This window comes from Protopterus annectens, chromosome 15.part0 (assembly GCF_019279795.1).
Source record: "Protopterus annectens isolate FY-2018-M chromosome 15.part0, PAN1.0, whole genome shotgun sequence".
Lineage (NCBI taxonomy): Eukaryota > Metazoa > Chordata > Ceratodontiformes > Protopteridae > Protopterus > Protopterus annectens.
Window position 1 is genome coordinate 365310974 of NC_056749.1, and position 21328 is coordinate 365332301.

At 40.8% G+C, this 21328-nt stretch overlaps 1 protein-coding gene across 1 annotated transcript in view; it reads left to right on the forward strand.

Moving 5' to 3' along the window:
- Positions 1–21328, forward strand: part of LOC122789830 (putative bifunctional UDP-N-acetylglucosamine transferase and deubiquitinase ALG13) — a 2262889-nt gene that overhangs the window by 1324635 nt on the left and 916926 nt on the right. Inside the window, exon 10 of the mRNA XM_044057268.1 lies at positions 20386–20557. Coding sequence (XP_043913203.1) covers positions 20386–20557 — 172 coding nt within the window. The remainder of the gene's footprint in view (positions 1–20385; positions 20558–21328) is intronic.

The window sequence follows — 21328 nt, forward strand, 5'->3', positions numbered from 1 at the left end:
GAGATATTTGAAAAGCAATTTACAAGGGAAGAATGAAATGACATTGTTATGATACCCAAGAATGTGACTAAGTCCAGAAGATTCAGAATTTTTGATTGGAAGTGTTTGCTTAGATATTTTTATACTCCAAGAAGCGTTCAGAGGATTTTGCCTGCAGTAGATGACAAAAGCAAAATGTGTGATGGAAAAGAGTGGGACAGTTTTGGGAGCATGCTGGGAGTGTAATATGTTGCTGTATTTTAAATATTCCCTTTGTTCTTCATCAGAAATGGGGGGAGGAAATGGCCGGTAACTAAAAAAAAATTGTTTTGAGGTGTGATACAGGATCTGAATTGCCTGTATATTTTTAAGTCCTTACTGAGCTTAATGTTTCTTCCAAATAAAAGCATTTAATGGAAAATGGAATTCATAATGTAAACCATTTCTAATTGAATTATGGAATATTGTAATGAAGATGACAGGATTAGGGATGAGATCTTTATAAAAGGAATGGAGCAAATTAAATAGAACTATGTGGAGTTTGTGGAAGGAATACATGCAGAATAATATTGAAGAGGAGTGAGGCATAATGGTAGGCAGGAAATGAGCAATTTGTGATGGAGTGAATAATTGTTAAAAAAAAAAAAAAAAAAAAAAAAAAAAAGCCTAAATGTAATGTTTGAATGATAGATGTTAATGTTTTTTCTTTTGTGCCTGTGTCTTGTGTAGCAATTTCATGTGTTTAAAAAATTCTATCAAAACACAATCATTTTTGTATATATAGATTTCTAAAAGTTATCACAGACAGCAGCACAGTCATGTGATGCTTATACTGAGGCAATGTATCTTATCTTTGCAGATCAGTAGTACGTGCCTGTGAAATGGCCCAGCAGTTTTGCATATTCCTTCAGACAAGCTGAGGAGGATCAAGACACACACCCACAAATCAAATGGTAGTTGCATACTGCATGAAATTTCATACTGAAATTATCAGTCTGTGGGGAACTCCTGAATTAGATCTCTTTACCCCCCCAGTCACTAAAAATAGTCTTGCTCCAGGACTCTCTGCAAAAAGGCCTGGAATTCAAGTGCCATTTCCATTTACAGGAATGGTTCTGCATGCCTTGCCATCCTGTGATAGCCAGAGTCAATTTAAAGATCTAAAAGGCCTCTCCAAAAATAACTGTTGTCCTTGGTAACACTAGAAGTTTATTATGATGATGACTGTTGCAGTAGCCTAAGCTTATAAGTTGTGTCCTTCATAGGATATAAAAGGCGGCCTGCTTCCAGAGCTTTAGACCATAGCTCATTCGGCACCATCCCGACTCCATCTGGATTCTGCAGTGCCTTCCACACATTTTATCCATCAGGTGCAGACAACCTCACTTAACCTCAAGGTTCCTCGCATTATGAGTTCCCATTGTGATTCAGTGCCTTCTCTGCAGCCTCCCTTCAAAGAAAGTCATAGGAAGCAGTCTTGCAAAAGGAGGCATGTTGAGTCCTCTCAACAGACGCTCACTGAAGATACTGACTTTGAGGAAGGGGAGGGGTCCCTAAGTTCACCACTGGAAGACTTCTCCTTTGGAGAAGTCATTGATTTGGTAACAGAGTGGGAGTTGGTCATGCAAAAAGCCCCTTTCCAATAGGTGTATTTCTCAATGTCTTTGGAGCTGGCTCGTCTACTGTCTGGGTGGTCCAACTCATTGATTTGGAAGGAGCCCTTCTTGTGGGTTCCCAGAAAACCTGATAAAATTCTTGAGTCCCTTAGAAACAGGCCATATTGAAGCAAGGGTCTCCTAGTAAATACCATGGTGATTCTGGTAGCCACTAAGAAGGAGCTTTCTGAGGAGAGTACCTCTGTCTCTCCCTGTAATAGGGAGTCCAGGCCACTGGAAAGATTTGTAAAGTAGTCTTAAGCTTCAATGACTTTTAGGGAATTTTCCAAATCCCTCACAGGAAATTTTCTTGTGGACATACAGAAAACAGTAGATTCACAGCTATCTACCCTACAGTCCATGTCTAATGTATCCATATGCCTATTTTCCAATGTGGTGGATGCCATTTTGAGAGCAGCAAACACTGATGTTGCTATTTGTCAGCATGGCTGTGTGTGTCTAATTTTGCTGATGGCTTTAAGGTATCCTTCATCAATGGCCCATTTTATAGTTCAGCACTCTTTGGATCTAAGGAAAAGATATTGTTACCAGAAGTGAGCAGGAGGACACAACTCTTTGTGCCTTAGGCATACACTTTTCTACCCCCCCCCCCCAAGGACTTTTGCCATAACCAGAAGTCATAGAATTTGGCTCAGGTACTTCTGGTTACAGTGCCCCCAAGGCAGAATATGAAATAATTTTAATTTGTCAGTTGGGGGCAGAGGTGTGGACCACAGAGTCAAGGGCTTCCATGTCCCTTTAGTGAGAAGCCCTTTTAGTGCTTATGAATGGTTGCCCAACTGCTGTATTCTGGAGGCAATGTAGGAGGCTGTTCTCTGCACCCTCATGCCTGTCTAGCTATCACTCAAATTTCTTGGGTGCAGAAGATCATCACCAGAGGCTATGTTATTCCCTTTGTTTGCCCCCCTCCCCCCAAGCAGGCAAAAAGAGAATTCCTGACATTCCATCCTGGCAGTGGAGTTTGGCCATAGAAGAAATATCTAGGCTGCTGGAAAAATGTCATCTATGAGATCCTGCCAGATCAGCAAGGATCTGGGGTCTATTCAGGATTCATTGGTGATCCCAAAAAAGAAAAAGAACCTGAAGCCCATTCTGGACCTCAGTCACCTAAAGATGTTTTTGAAACAAAGTTGCAGATGGTCTCAGTTCAGTCCATTCTAAATCTTCTGAGGAAGGATGATTGAATCTGCTCAGTAGAACTTCAGGATGTCTGCTACCATGTAAAGATAGCAAAGCAGTCGAGGTTTCTTTGCTTCAGCTGGGGGCCATTTATTTCCAATTCAGAGCATTGCCCTTTGGTCTCACCACAGCCCCCAGGGTGTTCACCAAGTGCATAGCAGTGGTGGCAGCTTACCTAGGATTGCAAGGGTTCCAGTTTTCCTTCTGTAGATGACTGGCTCTTAACTGCTTCCACAAGATATCTACTGATCTAGTGCTGAGACTTCTTGCTCAAGTTTTCTCACCACGTAGGGGTTACAATAAATCTGAAGAAAAGCCAGCTAACACCAATGCAAACAATAGAATTAATAGGGCACCACATGGACACAGTATCCCAAGTTGCCAAAGTCTTGATTTCAAGAGCTCTTTCTCCATCTTCAGCTTCAAAGTCCGTCTCTTGTTCAAATTCCCCAGCAAGGCTAATCTTTCAAATATTACAGCGAGTGGCTATTCTCATTGCAGTGGCTCCATGCAAGATATGACACTGGAGTTCTGCAATGGACCTTATTGTTTGACTAGTGTTGCATCATCATTTTTTTCATACGACTTGCATCAGTAGGCAGGTGTCATATTCTTTAATGGTTGATCTCCCTTCTCATCACATGGGGCCAACTTTTCCATCCTGATGGCCACTGTGACCACAGTCACACCCCTTCAGAGGTGGAGGTGGGGCATTTTGAAGAGAAGACAGTTCAACACATGGGGTCTGTGACCAAAGACAAACATCATACTGAGACCTGAAAGCCGTGAAGTTAACCATATGGTCCCTCCAGTTCCAGGCTTGGTCAGGGATGCCATGCTTTCTGCTGTAGTTCACATTTTGCCATCATCCCAGAAACCCAACACGAGAGAGATTTACAGAAGTAAATGAAAGTCTGTCATTTGGGCTTCTTATAAAACCTTAGATCCTTTCTCATCACCTCTACCCTGTGTTCTGGGTTTTGTAACTATGCTATTCCAGGAAGGTGCCAGTTTTTCAACAGTTTTAGGATCAACTAACAGCCACGTCCAATTTTCATGTGGGGAAAACCAGAACCCCATTACTGCTTTGAAATTTTCTGAAGCTTTCTTGAAAGGAGTTGTACTTCTCAGATCCCATATCAGAGCTTCAGTTCCTCCTTGGGATATTACCTTGTTGCCAAAGGCACTAACCCAACCACCATTTGACATCCATCTTTATTAAGCAGATTTGAAATGTCTGTATTGGAAAAACATTTTCCTAGTGGCAAGCATATAATCTGCCCTAAGAATTGCTAAACTATATGCTTTATCTTGCAAACTGCCCTAGTGGATTTTTGATAAGGATAGGGTGTCCCTTCGGACTAATCCACACTTTCTTCCCAAAGTGGCTTCGGAAGTTCTACTTACCCAGGCAATTAACCTTCCAATTTTCATTCAACATTTTTCTAACAAAGGTGGCTATATCCTACACATGATTGATATTCACTGTCAACAGAGATTTTACCTACATTGTACTAAGGGAATCAGGAAAACAATTTAACTTATTTACTTCTCAAAGGCTAAATTGGGAGAAGGCAGTTCTAAAGTCAAACTGTCCAGGTGATTTCTGATGGTATTGCCTTTGTCTTTAAAGAAAAGGGACAGGCTGTTCCACACAAACCTAACGTTGCATCAGTTACAGCATTAGCAACCTCCACCATTTATTTTGCTAAAGTACCCATAGATGAGATTTGTGCTGCAGCTACTTGGTCTACTGTTAACACTTTTGTATCACATAAGCTGAATATGCATTCTAGATTTTGTGCATCCTTTGGTTCCACCTTTATTTGGAATATCCTTCCATGAGACCACCTGGGATGACTAGTAACTGGGGAAGCTGTCCCATACTTTGAGTCTGATAGAAAATAACATTGGATAAGAAACTTATGTACTTACCATAATGCTAGAACCATGTTGTCTTCCATCCAGCTCAGCATTCATTTCCTCCATCCACCTTACATAAATTGTGATGTACTGGTTCCTGACTGATCAAATGGACTGTTCAGGACCTTATGTCAAGTTGAAATTCTTACCCTTTAAATGATTGGTATGTTTTTTGTGCCTGATAGTCTGCCCAGTTGTAGTAACATATTATCTATCTGAGGTATTGTAGGGACAAGAAGGAATTATAGGTAGGGGGCGAGACCGAGCCTTGGATCTAAGGGCTTGAAAAAGGTGCTGAGGGTTGATCTGATCAAATTGGATAACCCATTTGTTGAACTGGAGTGAAGAATAGAGCACTGATGTAGTGTTATAGTAAGTACACAACTTTTTGTTTAGAACTATTTTTTCTGTGGAAAAAACATATTTATTTATTTTATGTGGGTTGGGTAAGAGTTTAAAATGCTTTTTATTATATTTTTGGGGAAAAGTTACTTTTTTTCATCTTACATGTTTTATTGACTGTTGCTGCTAAGCTTTGCCAGGAGCCAGGCACAGTTTTCAATTTGATCATGGAACAGTGTACCAGTTTCTCAGTTGTATCTTTGTCCAGCCCAAAAAATAAATAAATAAGCAGTCTTTGTTGCTTGTAGTTTGCCTCAGTCACAGGTGGGTGACTGCTGTGGCTAAAGCTGGGTCTTTCAACCACTCATCTTTATCTCCAGATCTTTCTGGTGTAGTCCCTACAGCCACCATGCAGCAAGGGTTAGACATGTCCTTTGTGGCCGTTAGTCCTATTAGTGAGCATGGGAGAGACTGTTGTTGGTCACAGGAGAATGGGCAGGGAAAGTGTCTCTACTTAACCAGAATACTGTGCCTATTCCTGGGGGTGATGTAACTAGAAGTGGTCTGTTTCTTCAGAAACTCCTGTCAAAAAGATACTTAAAACTAAATGTACAGCTTCTCCTATATCAGTTAATTTGGACAGGTGTAATTTATTAGGCTTGGCTTTGGCTGTACTGCAGGGTCTTCGCCCTTCTTTTAAAGCAGTTTCTGGTTATAAAAAATGGATTCCTCTTTCACTGGTGAACTTGAGTTTGAACATTTATAGAAGTGTGAAGAGAGAGATTTCTGATTCAGATTCTGAGGACTGTGTGGTATCTGATAGAATCCTTCACAGGGACTTTCTCTGAAACTACTTCCAAGATGAATCTCTTTTTCAGTGGAAAAACAGTAGGGTTTCTCAATCCCTCAGAAAATATGAATTATTACAACTGAAATTTCCAGAACTTTCACCTATTCCTCCAGTGCTGTCTGCCTTGGAGGATGTATGTTGCATCCTGCAGTTTGTGGCAGTCTGCTAGTCCTAAAAAAACACACAAATTAAGATGCATCACTGTTGCAGTGTTTATAAACTAAGGGATCTCCTACCATGGATAGTACAATATGTGACCAGGATACCAAAGTCTTTATTATTTATAGGCACCATATATCACGTACACACCCCACACAGTGTGTATGGCATAAAGGTGATGCATGCACTCAGAGCTTATTCGCTGCAGTCAGAACACTATTATTGAATGTCAGTCTGAATGCCTTGTGCTGGTTACCAAGCTGCGTTTCAGTGCCGTATTGGAGTTTCTTCTTCTTTTCATTTTTATTTAGTGCATTTGAGTTCATGTCATCCAAAAAGTAAAAATGTTAGTATGGGAGGCAGATTCCCCATAAAGACTGTCATGACCAGTGCATTTTTTGTTTATGTGGTTCTCATACCCTTATGCTGTACTCTGTTTGCCAGGCTTTTGTCCCTAAGACCCTATATAGCCATCTCTCCTCTTTATATATTTACCTTGAAATTCAGCATCTTAAAATGTTAGTGCAAGGTGCTATGGAGGAGTCTTCCCATTTTGAGGGTCAGCCATCTGCCAAGAAAAAGGCCTAAAAACTTAAGTCTCATACAACTGTTGTCCAGCCTCCCCTGGCCATCTCTCTTGAGATTAGTGAAAGCACAGAGGATTGCCCATTGGTCGTCTTGGATTCCTTTGCCATGACCCCATTGGAGGCCAGCATGGATCTGACTTCTCAAATGTCCTCAGAAGCTTTAGAAACATCTTCTCCTGATGTTGCAGCGGATCTTAAGTTGATTATATCCAAGGGACCAAGGGGGATTCAGCAAGGAAATCCATATTATGCTTATTGAATGTCACTAGAGGTCTGATCCTCTAAGGGTGTTTTGTGTGGACATCCTTCAAAAAAAAAATAGAAAACTGAGCATATTTCCCTTGTTAAGGATCCCAAACATGAATGACAGGATTTTACTCAGAGGTTATTTAGTGCTTTAATGGCTTTAAAGCCTCCTCAGAGGGGTGTCTGTTTCTGCCTGTCCCTGGTATTCACTTCTCTTAAAACACCCAGGGAATTGGACTCTTCATATGACTATCTGGGTTCTGGGGAAGAACCAACAATGTACCAAAACTCAAAATAAAAAAATTAATAGCACGGAGAGAGTTGGACAGACGGGACACAGCTCCACCAACTAGAGTAAAATGTTTGAGCGCTTTCGTCCTGGTAAGACAACTTCCATCAGAATAAACAAATATAAAGAGCATCCATTAAATACATACTTCCCTCATCTAATTGGTCAGCCAATTAAGCTGTTAATTGATTTAGAAAGCTTAGACTTTACATCATGTTAAAAAATATATTAAACATCCACACTGTTTTTTTTTTAAAACATATTCATAAAAAATAAGCAGCTTTAAGTTTCAGTAATGCACTTAATGATATCTTGTCATTAAGGCCAGGTGGTTCTGTTGCATTTGCCATAATGTGCCATAAACTTTCTTTATGCTCCAAAAAATCATCCATGGGGCCCCCTCAATACCCTAAATCAACATGATCAATGACAAAAAATTTGAAATAGTGTGTAGAATTAGAGGTAACATGCTTAAATAGGACATTTCTATCAACCTTGTACTTAATATCATAAAGGTGGTGGTATATTCTTTGTTTCAAAGCCCTCTTAGTTTTTTCCTATATAGAACTCATTACATAGTTGACACACTGCAGTGTAAATCACGCCTTTTGAATAGCAATAGTATTTTTTTCTTGGGTCTAATAGTACCTAACCCCTTAATAAACGCACATTCCTGTTCTAGAATGTGTTTACACTGTGTACAACGTCCACATTTGTAAGTCCCCTCTTCAGCTCTTTGTTTAGGTCTTTCCAATAGTGTTTTCACACTGACATCTTTTTTGTACACTACATCTGGTCTGTCACTTAATACTGTTTTCAGTTCGGGATTTAGATAAAAAAATGTTCTAATGGTTCAAAATATTTTTAATATCAAAGAATTGCAAATTAAAGGGTAAAATTCAGTGCCCTATGAAATCTAGCTTGTCCAACAGTAATGTTCTGTTTAACTTCCATTTTAGTACCTAGAAGAACCTTGAATGTACCAGACTCTCTCTTCCATTTCACCTCATCCATTATGGACTCCACATAATTCTCAGGGTAACCTCTCTGGGTCAACATCTGCAATAAAACCAGGCATTCACTTTCAAAACCACTATAGTCAGATACCATTCTGTCTAATATTGCCCCTTCACGAACGCCTTCTTTTGGTGGACAGGGTGCCAACTGTTCTAGTGCAACAGTGTGTTAGAGTAGGTGGGTTTCCTATATAGTGAAGAGGTGAAAGACTTGTTTAAATTAATTTATTTAATAATTGTTTGCCGGGATAGTCCGACTGGACAACTAGTCTTCGTTGTCAGCAGAGTCCTGGGGAGAAAAACTTCATAAGTTTACAGGGAGAAGAAAAATTTACGAGAGAGACAGAGTAGGAGCATACAGATTGTAAACTTTGCAGCTGTTAGTATACAATAAGAGGATATTCCCCCTTTTGGTTGAAAATACAAGTGTACAAAATATACAATGAGAGTAGATAAGAACCTGGTAGAGTATTGCAAGATATTTCACACTTGAATAAGAGTATATAAATGTTTGTTTCCATATATGCATTCAAGCAAATATACATGTAAGAGCATATACACATTTATACAATATATATATATATATATATATATATATATATATATATATATATATATATATACACACACATATACACACACACTGGTTATTGCTCACACATGGATAGGTATAGTTCAATGGTGTTTGTGTTGTCCAGGACAGATGGGGGTGTAGAAATGGTGAGTGGACGAGGCTTCGGGGGGGGGTCTATTACAGTTGCATAGATGGTTGAAGAGGTACGTTTTAAGTAGGCTTTTGAAGGAGGGTGTGAAGTTTTTTAGTCTGAGGTCAGGGGGAAGGTTGTTCCCAATTTTTGCTATTTCATGGGCAAATAGTGATTCCCCGGAGTAGATTTTTGCATGTGATGGTTTCGATTAAGGCTTTGTTGGAGGACCGAAGTTGTCTGTTTGAATTGTAGAAGTTTAGCATGCCATTCAGGTCAGGGGGTTCTCGGGATAGTACAGAATTAGATGAGCTAGGCTAAGTTGATGGTACCTTAATAGGTTCAGAAATTCAAGCCAGTGCAAGGCTTGTAGGGAAAGGCAGTGGTGGGATCGTGATTTGGCATTGGTAGCAAATCTAGCGATTTTGTTGCAACAGATGGAAAGTTTATTACGGTCAGTTTTATACAGATTAGTTAGAATTGGGGATGCATAAAGTAGAGCAGATAGGTGGGTCCTGGCTATTGCAATCTGAGATTTGGTGGTTAGGTAACTTTTACAGCAATAGAGGGAACCTAGCTTTTTGTGGACTTGAGTGATGGTTGTTATGCGCTTTGTGAATTTGAGTTGCTGGTCAATGGTAAGTCCTAGGAATTTAGCCTCTGTGACGGGGGTGATTTGGGTTTTGCTGATGGAGAGTATAGAGAAGGTAAGGTTGCTCAATTTAGTAGAGTGGAATAGCATTAGTTATGTTTTCTTGGGATTTAGTATGAGTTGTGAGTTAAGCCAGTTCTCTGTTTCAGAGAAGGCTTCATGGGCTTTTTGTTGGAGAAGGTGGATGTTGGTTGCAGAGCATGAGAGAGTTGTCAGTGTATTGGACTAGGTCTGCTTTAGAGGTAGCTGATTGGAGTTGGTTTGTGAAGATATTAAAAGGAAGGGGTCCTAGTAGGATTGATCCTTGCTGCATGCCTAAGGAGGTTTGGAGTGGGGGGGATAGAGAGTTATGCCATTTGACGGATTGCTGCTTATTCAAATAGCTTTTAAACCAGAGGAGGGTGGGGTTGTTAATACTGATGTCAGAGAGACAAGATAGTAGTTTATTATGTGAGACTGTGTCGAATGCCTTGGATAAATCTAGAAAGGTAGCTGAGACAAATTTTCCTAGATTCCTGTGGGAGTTTATAGTATTGGTGAATTTGAGTAGGGCAGTGGAGGTGCTGTGGGATGGGCAAAATCCCTGCTGGGTTAAAGAGAGACGGTTGTTGGTGAGGAGATAGAGGAACTGGTGATGAATGCATCTTTCTAGGATCTTGGAGAGGGATGACAATTGCAATTGGTCGATAGCTGGAAAAGTCTAGAGAGGAGCCACTTTTGTGGATTGGTATGGTATGAGGTTTTCCACAGGGATGGAACGGTGTGTTCAGTGATGGATCTATTTATTAGAAGTGAAATGGGATAGACTATAGTTGTGGATGCAATTTGGCGGTATTCTACAGGAAGGTTATTGGCTGCAAGGGTGGTTGGTTTGAGTTTGACTAGGAGTTTTTGGATAGTAGAGGTAGGAACAGATGTAAGTGTGAAAGGTATGGTGTTGATTTAGGCCTGAGTTGGTTGTGGAGTGTTGGAGGAAGTGACGTTGTTTTAAGATTTTATCGAGGAGGTGAAATAGTTATTAAAGCTGTAGGCTATGTCCCGGTCTGTACCTGTTACATTGGGGCAGAAGTGGCAGTTCTTCCGGGCTGTAGTATGTTTGTTGTTGCCCAGAATTTGTGCAATTTGGTATTGTAGTTGTTTTGTTGAGTGATATAATAATTTTGTTTATGAAGCTTAACCTGCTTTTGTGCTTTGTTTTGGAGCTCATGAAAGGTTTGCCTAGCTGCAGGGTGATCAGGTGTGGTGCCAGGTTTTCCAGGCTTTATCCCTGGTTCTAAGTAGGGCTTTTGTGTTTTCTGGAGCCAAGGGGGTAGGGTTGCTTCATATCCTGATAGTTTTTAAGGGGGCTAGTTGGCTGAGGATATTTAGGAATGTAGAGAAGTAGTAAATCAACTGCTTTGTCTAATGAAAGGGTTGTGATGGGAGACCAGCTACAATGTTGCAAGGCTCTTATGAAGTGATTGCTAGGAACATTTTTGTTAGAGTGGATTTGTAGAGGGGATTAATTATTTTAATTTTGTGCCTGAGGATAAAAGTGGAGCTGTGGTCGCTCAGAGTTTGGTAGGGTGCTACATTGATGGGCAGAATTTGGTTGATTTGTGAGGATCCAGTCAAGTATAGATTATTTTTTGTGGCCTTATCAATGCGTGTGGGAGTATCTGTAAGTTGGGCGAAGTTATATAGGTTAATGTGGTGGGTGGGGGTGGGAGAATGGATGGTGTTAGTCAATGTTTACATCACCTAGCATATTTTCTTGAGGGAGGGAGCATGAGGCCCAGTGGAGTATGGATTCTAGGGTGGTTAGGTTGTCACCTGGGGGTATATAGATACTCAGTAGGTTTAGGTGCTTATGTTGGTTAAGGGAGAGTTGTGCAAATAGTCTCTGCATTGTTGAAGTTTGGGGAATCCTTTTGGAGGAGTTGGAGTTGTAGGTTGGTTTTGTGAAGTACAGCTAAGCCTCCACCTCTTTTTTGTAGCCAGTCTGCCCTGAGAAGGTTATACCCAGGTGGTGTGATAGAATTATCTTTAATATGTGGTTTAAGTCATCTCTGTGATGAGAATAATATCAGGGTTATATAAGGAGATGGCAGCATGAAGGGCTTCTATTTTATTCATGATACTGTGGGTATTAGTATCAGTAAATCGGTGGGTTTGTACTTAGCTGGGTAGTGATGGGTACATGGCTTATTAGCAGGGGTTGCTGGCCCAGGGTTGGGGTGAATGTCTCCTCCTAGTAGTAACTGGGTAGTTATACAGGTGATAGTTTTTAGGTATTGGACGATTAGGTAGTGAAATTGTAGACTTGGTTGTTTTTTAGATAGAAGTGGTACATGGAGGGGCATGTTTTATTGGGGGTTGGGTGTATTTGGTGGGCTATATGCTTGCGTGAGCGGGGTTGATAGTAATGTTGTGGTTTATGGTGGAGGATTTGGGGGTGGATACAGTGAGTGATTGCGAAGAAATGAGGTGCTGATGGTGGCTATGGAGAGAGAGGTGAATAGGGAGGTTAATCCCAGGAGGGTATAGTGGAGATGAGTCTGGGGGTAATGAGAGGTAGTGGGAGTGAGGTTGTGGAATTACATGCGATATTTATATTTGGTGAGGGTGTGAGTTGTGTGAGTAGGAGATATGAGTGTGGATATTGAACTTGGTAGGTGGGCTGGAGTGGTGGGAAGTGGAAGGGCATGTATAGATGGTGCTGATGGATGTAATTACTGGATAGTGTGAGGATGAAGGGAGGGTTTTAGTAAAGGAGGTTATCTATAAATTGAGTATGCAGGGGTGGGTGGGAATTGGGGCAGGGTAGAGGAGCAGAGAGAGGCCCATAGGGTGAAAGGAGTGGGATGAGACAATCAAAGTATGTACAATTTGAAAATAAGCTATAAACTGCTCAGAAGTCACATCTATAATGTTAGTCCTTTTGTTACCAATTTTTTTAAAGGAGTGAAAGCTTTTTTTAATTTTACCAGTTGGATGCCCGAAGAAATTACCTTGTCTGAGGGCTGAGAGAGAGCGAGTTCAACTGTTGTCAGAGACAAGACTGGTCTGGCTAAATAGTCCTCTTTGATGTTAACATCCAAATAATGTACCTTGTTGTTATCACCAGTCATAGTAAATTTAAAAAATGAGGTGGTATTGTTCAAATCGAAAAAATCATCCAATTTTTCTTCCCCACCCTTCTAAAATAGGACTATGTCATCTAGGTACTGACCATATAAAGCCTAACAGTTGTTAAACTGGGATCCCAGGAAAAACAAATCTTACCATTGTGCCAGAACAATGTTGGCAAAAGTAGGGGCACAACAGACACCCAATGCCACTCCTCACACCTGTTTGAAAATCTGGTTCTCAGAAGTCAGGAAATTATGATCTAACACTATTTCCATACATGTTCTAATCATAAGTATTGCAATATGGTCCATATGGTGTTAAAATATAAGTAATCATAGAACCATTCAATACCTTCCCCATGGGGAATGACAGAGAATAGGTTGCACACATCTGTAGTGATCATCAGTAGCTCATCGTCATGATTTTCATTTGAAATTTTTGATAAAAAGTCCCATGAGTCTTTGAATAACTGGGGAAGATGGTCCAATACATGTTTAATTTTATTTAGCAAGGCAAAAAGTCTTGGAAGCCTTTGAATCTCCACTTGGGCAAAGAGGGAGATTGGAAATGCTCTTATGGACTTTGGGGATCCCAAATATAGTAGGGAACTGAGGGTGGGAAGCATGTAAAAACTGATGTTCTTCTAGGTTAATCTGTCCATTAAGCAACATTTCATCTAAAGTTAAATCTTTGCAGCGATAATCTATGTTAAGTTCATTCCTAGAAACTTATTTGTAAAACATCCTATTAGTGTATAGTCATTGGAATCCATGACAGGTAACCCCCCCCCCCCATCCTTATCTGGTTTCATCACTCTGATGTTTTTGTTTGAAATTATATTTTGCATTAACTCAGATTTGTGGGGTGTCAGGTTAGTCTCATTTACATTACTTTTCCTACCCTAGCTAGCTTACTCTTTCATATTCTTTCTCCCTTGGACTATAATTTAGAAGATGATGGATTCCATTAGTCCATATTCTGCTTTGGGAATACTTTTGCCTACATAATAGAGTTTAGGTGGGTTTGTTCTCGAATCTCTGCTAGTCAGAAAAGGTGGTTTGTGCTCCTGTAGATTGAGCCTCCTTAAGCCATCAGTTGCTCCACCCTGTTCTGGCTGTACTCCTGAGTACCTTTTCAGCAGTTTCTGTGGCCCCTGATTCTAGGCTCCCAAGAAACCAGATAGATTTTACAAGGTGCCTGATGAATCTAAATTTTTTTTATAAATGCCCTTCTGCTGATGCTTCTGTAATGTCGGTCTCTTCTGGAAAGCCCTCCAGGCTGTTGCCTTCTACCAAGTTATTTCCTTCAAATAAGGATAGTAGAGCCATGGTGAGGCTATGCAAAATGTTTTATACTGCTGCCATTTTATCCTTTCAGGTCATTAACTAACCAGACTCATATGACCAGGAATGTTTTGGCCCTCCTTTCACTCTGAGTGGAAGGCTACTGCCCTTTCCCTGTTGGGCTCTACTTGTCAAGTTGCTCATCATTGTATCAAAAGCAGCTGATGCTTCTCCCAGGGCTACTGCCTTTGGTTCTTTTATGAGGTGTTACTCTTGGTTTCGTCTTCAAGCTTTGCCTGATAACATTACAGGTAAATTGTTGGGTGCTCCTTTGGATAATAAAAATCTTTTTGGTGGTGGTGCTACTTCTGAACTTTTCAAGTCTTTCCATGATAAGGGTAAAGTCCTACAGGAGCTGAAACATATTTTTGTTTCTCCTATTTCTAAGTTCTAGAGGTATTATCCCTCTAAATCTGCTTTTGTTTGCTGGCAGTCTTGCCCTCCATCTAAGGAAAAAAATGTTCTAGATGTGTGCTCCCTGCTAAGTACGCTCAAACCCTACCTCCCAGAAACCTGCTTTTTAGATTAAGCCAGATTCAATATGATGAGTTGCTTTCCTTGTTTCTTCCAAATTGGATAAAGATCACAATAGACTTAGTTTCTGTACATTATCTGTCAAGGTTACTCCATAGTTTGGAAATATCTTCCTTCCTTTTTTGAGCATGCTTGAAACTCCTCAGGAACAACTTTCCCTTTTCTCCAGAGGTGCCCCATTCTCTCTTGGTACAGGGCACCATTCACACTGTGCCTCCTGTTCCAGGTCGGAGAGTTTTTATTCCAGAATGTTTTTGATTCCCAGAAAGGTAGGTGCTTTGAGACCAATTCTGGACCTTTCCCAGCGCAGCACCTTTCTCAAGATTCCTTCCTTTCAAATGTTGTTCCCTCAGACTCTCCCCCCCCCCACCCCCAGACCTTTCTAGTCTCTAAGAATCTCGAGTGCGTACCTTCATATCCCAATCCATCCCCTTTTCAGGAAAGTTTTAGGTTTTTATTTCTTCCTTTACATTTTCAGTTCTCAGCTTTGTGCTTTGGCCTCTCTACTACCCCAAGTGTATTCACCAAATGCATTGTCCTGCCATTGCCTTTTTCAGGATGAGAGGAATTCAGATCTTTCCCTGTCTGGATGATCTCATTAAAGCTTCTTCCCCAGATGCTCTGCTTCAGGATCTCAAGTTTATTATTTCCCTGTTGCAGAGTCTGGGGTTCACCATAAACTTCCAGAAATGAGCTCTGACACCTTCTCAGGATCATATTTTCCAAGGTTGCAAACTTTAGACCATCCTCATGCTGGCATCTCTGCCTGCCCCCATGGCCCTGTTTCTTATTGTTTTTTTCCAGTCTCTTCTCCCTCCTGCTTCAGTCACGGCCAGGGTCTTTCTCAGGGTCTTCAGGTTCATGGCTTCCACCATACTCATGCTTGCTGTGGCCAGACTCCACATGAGAAAGCTACCGTGGCACATCATGCAAGTGTGGCTCCAACTTTGCCAGCCCATGGACTTCCCAATCCCATTTCTTCCTTGTCTCAAGATTAAGCATCAGTGGTGGATTCAGCAACTTTCTTTAAATCGAGGGCTTCTTTTCCAGGCTCCAGTTCCAACTCAAGAAGTCTTTACAGACACCTCAGGCAGAGGTTAGGGGGCCTCCTTCGGCTTTCTCAAGGTTTGGGGTCTCTGGCTTCATCAGTGGCCAGACCACATCAGTATAAAGGAGATGAGGGCTCTGCTCCTAGTTCTTCAGGCTTTTCATTCCCTCTTTCATTCTGGGCTCCTCAAAATTTTTGCAGACAATACCACAGCAAGGGGTGCAGAAGGACCTCTCTTCTTTGTAGGCTAGCTCTTCAGGTCTGGGATCTAGCTGTCCAGTTTAAAGTGACTCCTCGGGCAGTTTTCATTTCCTCAGAGCACTGTTTAGTGACAGACTGTCAGAGCAGGTCCAGTACACAAGCTCAGGAATGGATGCTTCACAGAGATGTGTGATCATAATGGTTGCACTTTCCAAACTTTGGAACATAAATGGCCTCCTAATGCCATCAGTGGGGTATTCCTCATCTCTGAATAGACAACTTCCTCTATTCTGTTCCAGAGTCCCAAGTCCTCTGGCTTAGAAGATGGACACCCTGTTTTTTTTTTCTTAGAAGGGGATGTTTTTGTACACCTTCTCTCTACTTCCACAAGTCTTTCACAAGATCAGGAAAGACTCTCTGAAAATCTTGCAAGTGAATCCCTTTGGGCCAAGACAACATTGGTTTCCCCCTTCTTTCTCACTTGACCAGGAGCAATCACCACAAGTCACCTCACTGGGTGGATCTTTTCACATAAAACAAGGAGTCTCTTATCCATCCTTACCTGTTCACTCTTCAGCTGATATTGTGGGTTTTAAGGTTCTGATCTCTCATGGGCACCTGTTTTCTGCAGATGTGCTTCAGGTCCTGCAAAAGGCCAGGAAAACCACTACCAGGAAATCATGCGTGTCCAGTAGTAAGCAATTTACTCTCTGGTGGCTCTTTCACCATCAGGATCCCCTATCTGTGGTGGTTACTGTGATTCTCTGTTTGTGTGATCTGTTCCCTGTTGGGTTAGCATATTCTTCAGTAAAACCTCAACTGTCATCAATTTCTGCTTGTCTGCCTGTGATTCCTCATCTGACCTGTAGATTTGAGGTCAAGCAATTTCTTAGACATCTTTCATATCAGGCCTTCCATGAAGCCAATTCTGCCTTCCTGGAACCGCAGTTTTGTACATAAAGAATTAACTCTGGCTCTTTTTGAGTCTGCTTCAGCATCCTTGCAATATTGTTCTTGAAATACTTTTTTTTTGTGTCTCACTTATCTAAGAGAGTGTCTGAACTTTAGGCTCTTATAGCTGTTCTTCCTTTTAGTTTTTCTCAGAGACCAGATGTTTCTTCATACTTATTCTCCTTTCATGGCCAAGGTTGTCAGTGAGTAGTCTTTTAATCAGTCTATTCAACATCCTTCCTTTTTTCCTTTTCAGCTTTCTGCTAGTCGGAAGGTTATTTACACCTTGGATTTGCACAGACACCTCAGATACTGCTTGGATAAAGCTAAAGTTATTCGCAAATCTGGGCAGCTTTTTGTTTCCTTTCATCTGAAATATTTGGGTTTGGCTGTTTTTAAGAAAACCATCTCATCCTGGATTTCTAAGGCTATTTCTTTTTGTTGTTTTTTCATGGTAAATGTCTTTCCTCTTCAGTAGAGGCTCATTCTGCCAGAGCTGTTGCCTTCTCTAGTGCTTTTTTCAAGCGGCAGGATACCAATTCCATCCTTGAAGCTGCTACTTGGTTCTCTGTTCATACTTTCACTAAGCATTACAGTTGGATGTTATTTTCAGGGCCAGAACATGGCTGTCCGGTATGGGTTTCTGGAGGCCTCTTCTGTACCATTGTCCTCCCAGGCTTCCTGTTGAGTTTTTGTACTCTTCCTTCTGTTATGAATACTGCAACAGTGGTATGTAAGGACATAGTACAGTCGTGTAAAATCATACCATAACAGTAGATGTCCTTCTCTTCACTGTTGCAGTATTCACTCCCTCCCTCTTACCCCCTGTGGTGTCTGCATGATGGGCTTTTCTCCTACTTGATATACATGTTCTTCCTTTTCCCTAGGGACATTCTGTTCCTCTTGGGGCTTTTCCAGTTCTGACTGTGTCCATACATCACGTTTGTGCCGTATGCCTTTTGCAGGGAGCATTCATGTGACATACTCTGTCTAAGTACTTAAGGCTTTGGTATACTGGATGGATTTTGAGCTGTCCGTGGCAGGAGATTCCTTAGGTTATGAATACTGCAACAGCGAAGAGAGGGACATTACTGTTATGGTAAGATTTTTCCACAACTGTACTTTCCTGTCTTTGAAATTTTTATACATCAATCACAGACCTGAAACACCAGGTATTGGTTTTGTAAATGCAGCTGCTGCTAACCATTTTAATATTAATTCCTCCCCTGACAAGGATGGGAAGGTTTTTAATAAGTCTAATAATAAATTGGATGCTTCTGCAACTTTAGTTTTTAGAGTCCTCAATTGTCAGGCTCATATACTGAAAGTTTATCCTTGCTGATTGTGATAGTGTGAATAATGTGGTATGTTCAGTTTCTTCCTGTGAGGAAAGATCTGCTTTATGTAACCTGGTTTCTTCCATTTTCTAAGTCACTGCTAATTGTTTAAAATGTGCCTATAACTCTCTGGATGCCACTTCCAGGGCTGCTGCCACTGAAATTTTAAATTCTCCCTTGGACAGAGATCTAGTTTTTTGGTTCTGCTGCTCCTGGAAGTCATCAAAATATGTGATGAAAGAAGAAAACAGATTCAGGGAGTATCTCAGTTTTTTCAGCTATGCTTCCCTAGGTTTTCAAAGAGATTCTTCACTCCTTTGTTTAAGTCTAGAAAAAGAAGCAGTCCTGGGAAAGTGTGAGCTTGGTATCCAGTAGATGACACAGAGTTTTATACCTTATTTCTTGACTTTATCTACAATGCCTGAGTGGGATTTTCAGGAATGCCTTGGTCATGGCAAGGTAGGCACTAAGCACCATTTTGCCCTCATCCATTGCTTTGGTGACTTTTTTGAAGAATTCCACCAGGTTGAGTAGGTGTGACCTATGCTTAACAAATCCAGACTGAGTTGTATCCAATGTCTGAAGGTTACCTTTGTTATGATTTATCATATTCATGGTTATTTCCTTTGCTTATGGGTCTGTAGTTTCCCATGTCCATGGATGGCCTGCCCTTAGCCATATGGGATAATGGTTGCAGTCCTGCATTCGTCATGAAGCCTTTTGGAGGCTCTAGGTGAATCAAGATTCTGCTGGGCCTGCTAGGTCATGTTTCATGCTATTGAGGAGATTACCTGGGATATTTTCAGGTCCCACGGATGCATTATTCTTGGCCTTGTAAAGTGCTTTTAAGTCCTGTTTCCTAGTCATACTGGGGGTGTTGTGGTTGGGGGTATGTCGTGAGTGGTATCTGGTAGGGAAAGCAGGTAAAATTGCAGCTGAACTTATCATCCAGTAGATTAGCTATGTCCACCAGGTCGGTGTACGTGGCTTCATTTGCAATTAGTTTGGCACATTGTTGTCTATTGCCTTTGAGGACGCTGACATGGCTGCAGAATGCCTTATGGTTGTCCTTAGCCTGAATGGGCTACTTTTACCTCAAGTTTGGATTTGGTAGATTGGGAATACTTAGTCCAAGGGCATGAAACTCTAGTGACTGGCATTATTAACAGAGTGTAATTCTCAGTAGTTTCTCAGAAAATCGGCAATTTTACAAGGGAAACTGGAAAAATATGAGGCAAAATCAAGGTCAGCATGCAAAATCAGGAATAGTTGACAGTTCTGATAATGAGGATTTTGCTTTCAGTTCTGGCTTGTGTATAAGCACTGCACATACATATAAAGGTTTAAAGTTTGTTGATATGAGACCATTTAAAGCCTTAATAGGGAATGCAAGAATGCTGTTAAAACTGCACAAGATGAAAACAAGGCAGTGTGCATATATCCCCGGTAATACAACTGTTGGTGCAAGTATACTTTACACATGCCTCTCTCAATTTATACTTTGGGATTTTAAGGCAGGAAAGGTATAGAGGTGGAGTCCTGTGTTTTATGACCACAGCTTTTATAATTGCTAGTCCGCTGATGTAGAGATGGGTGTGGTTTCCGTATAAAACATGTTTAACAGTGTGCAGAGTATCTCCTGCTGCCTGTTGCTGAAAATTCCAAGTATATCACTTGGTTGACTGTGAGGTACTGTTGAATTTTGTTCCATGGTTGGTGTCATGCATGTCTGTACCTTTTATTTTTCAGTTCTCTAATTGCTGTTACCCTTTAGTACACATCTTTTCTCAGTATGTTGTCCTGATTTTAGAAAAAAAATGTTGGAAAATAGTGCTTGTATCTACTCTGCATCTCACTTGGTGGTAATTTTCAGATGTCTCTAGTTAGATTCCTACAGGTGTATATCTGCACACTTTTTCCTTTACAAGGTGATTAAGCCCAAGGAATATATTTTACTGCCAGAAAGACTCTGTTACACTTAGAAGAAGAATACTTCCTTAGGTGTAACTTGAAAAACAGTTCAGCCAGAAGCCTTGATACCAAAGTGTGCATTGAGCATGTAAGGGTAATTAACTTTTTGTGCATGATGAAATGTAGCCTTGCACATTAGTGTCACAACTGGATTAACTAACGGGTATGTAGTGTTTCTGAATTTTGAGACCATAATAATTGCACTTGTGTAAAAAGTTAAATCTTGTTTGACTGCTTTTGTCAGAGATTATTTCTTGACTAACCTGACTGCTTTTTTATGTGCATAGATGATGGTAAGTTCTGCAGTGATGCCTACTTCGCCATGTGTTACTGCTGTTCCAGTCACAGTATTTTCTTCCAACTCCCCATCAGCCTCACAAGCTACTGCTACCTCAGCCATATCATCACAGACATCAGTACAGCCACTCCTTGTATCACCTCCCTCTGGTGGTAGACCAGGTAGGACTGCTTAATTGTTTCTTTTCACTAAAAGGTTTCTAAGATATGCTTACTGCTTAAAGGAAATCCCATCTTGAGGTCAAGCATGGGAAGAGTAAAGATGCATAGAACATTTGCTGTAAAGATCATAAAAGGATCATGTCACTTAAATCACACCCTTTGAAGTAGTCTTGTCATGTTTTTACTTATTACCCGCCTGTCTTCTACTGATCCTTTCTGCTCTTTAGCTTTGATAACTTTTTTTTAAACAACAAATTGACTTCATGTTGTTCACTTGTATAACCATCATAAAGGAGTCTTCTTTATGGATTTTTACCCATAAACTAGTAGTTGCTTTTTAGCTGGCATGTTGGGGCCGTCATTTGTGACAGCATTTCAGATTCATTTGCAGCTATCAATAATGATTTGCATTTAGTCAGCCTCTCATTAAAGTTGTCTGTGGGTGATGGTGTCACACTGTCGTCCTCTGTCAGATATCTTCAGGCCAGTCAGTGGCCCATTCTCCAGTTCCTGTAGCTTGACAATAGAATTGATTTTGCAGTTATGGATCTCACTCCAAAAGTGGTATATTTAAATGTATTGTACTGCATCATTAGGTGAGATGGTTGTAATTTATAAAGAATGACAGGGTTGTGAATTGGCCATTCAAATTAACCTTCGATTTGGTCATGGTTGTTTGGTGGGTGTGTGTTCTGAAACGACTCCAGCATTGATCTGTGGAATACTCCTATTCCTGGATGAGAAGAGAGAGGGTCCCAGCTTTTCTTTGAA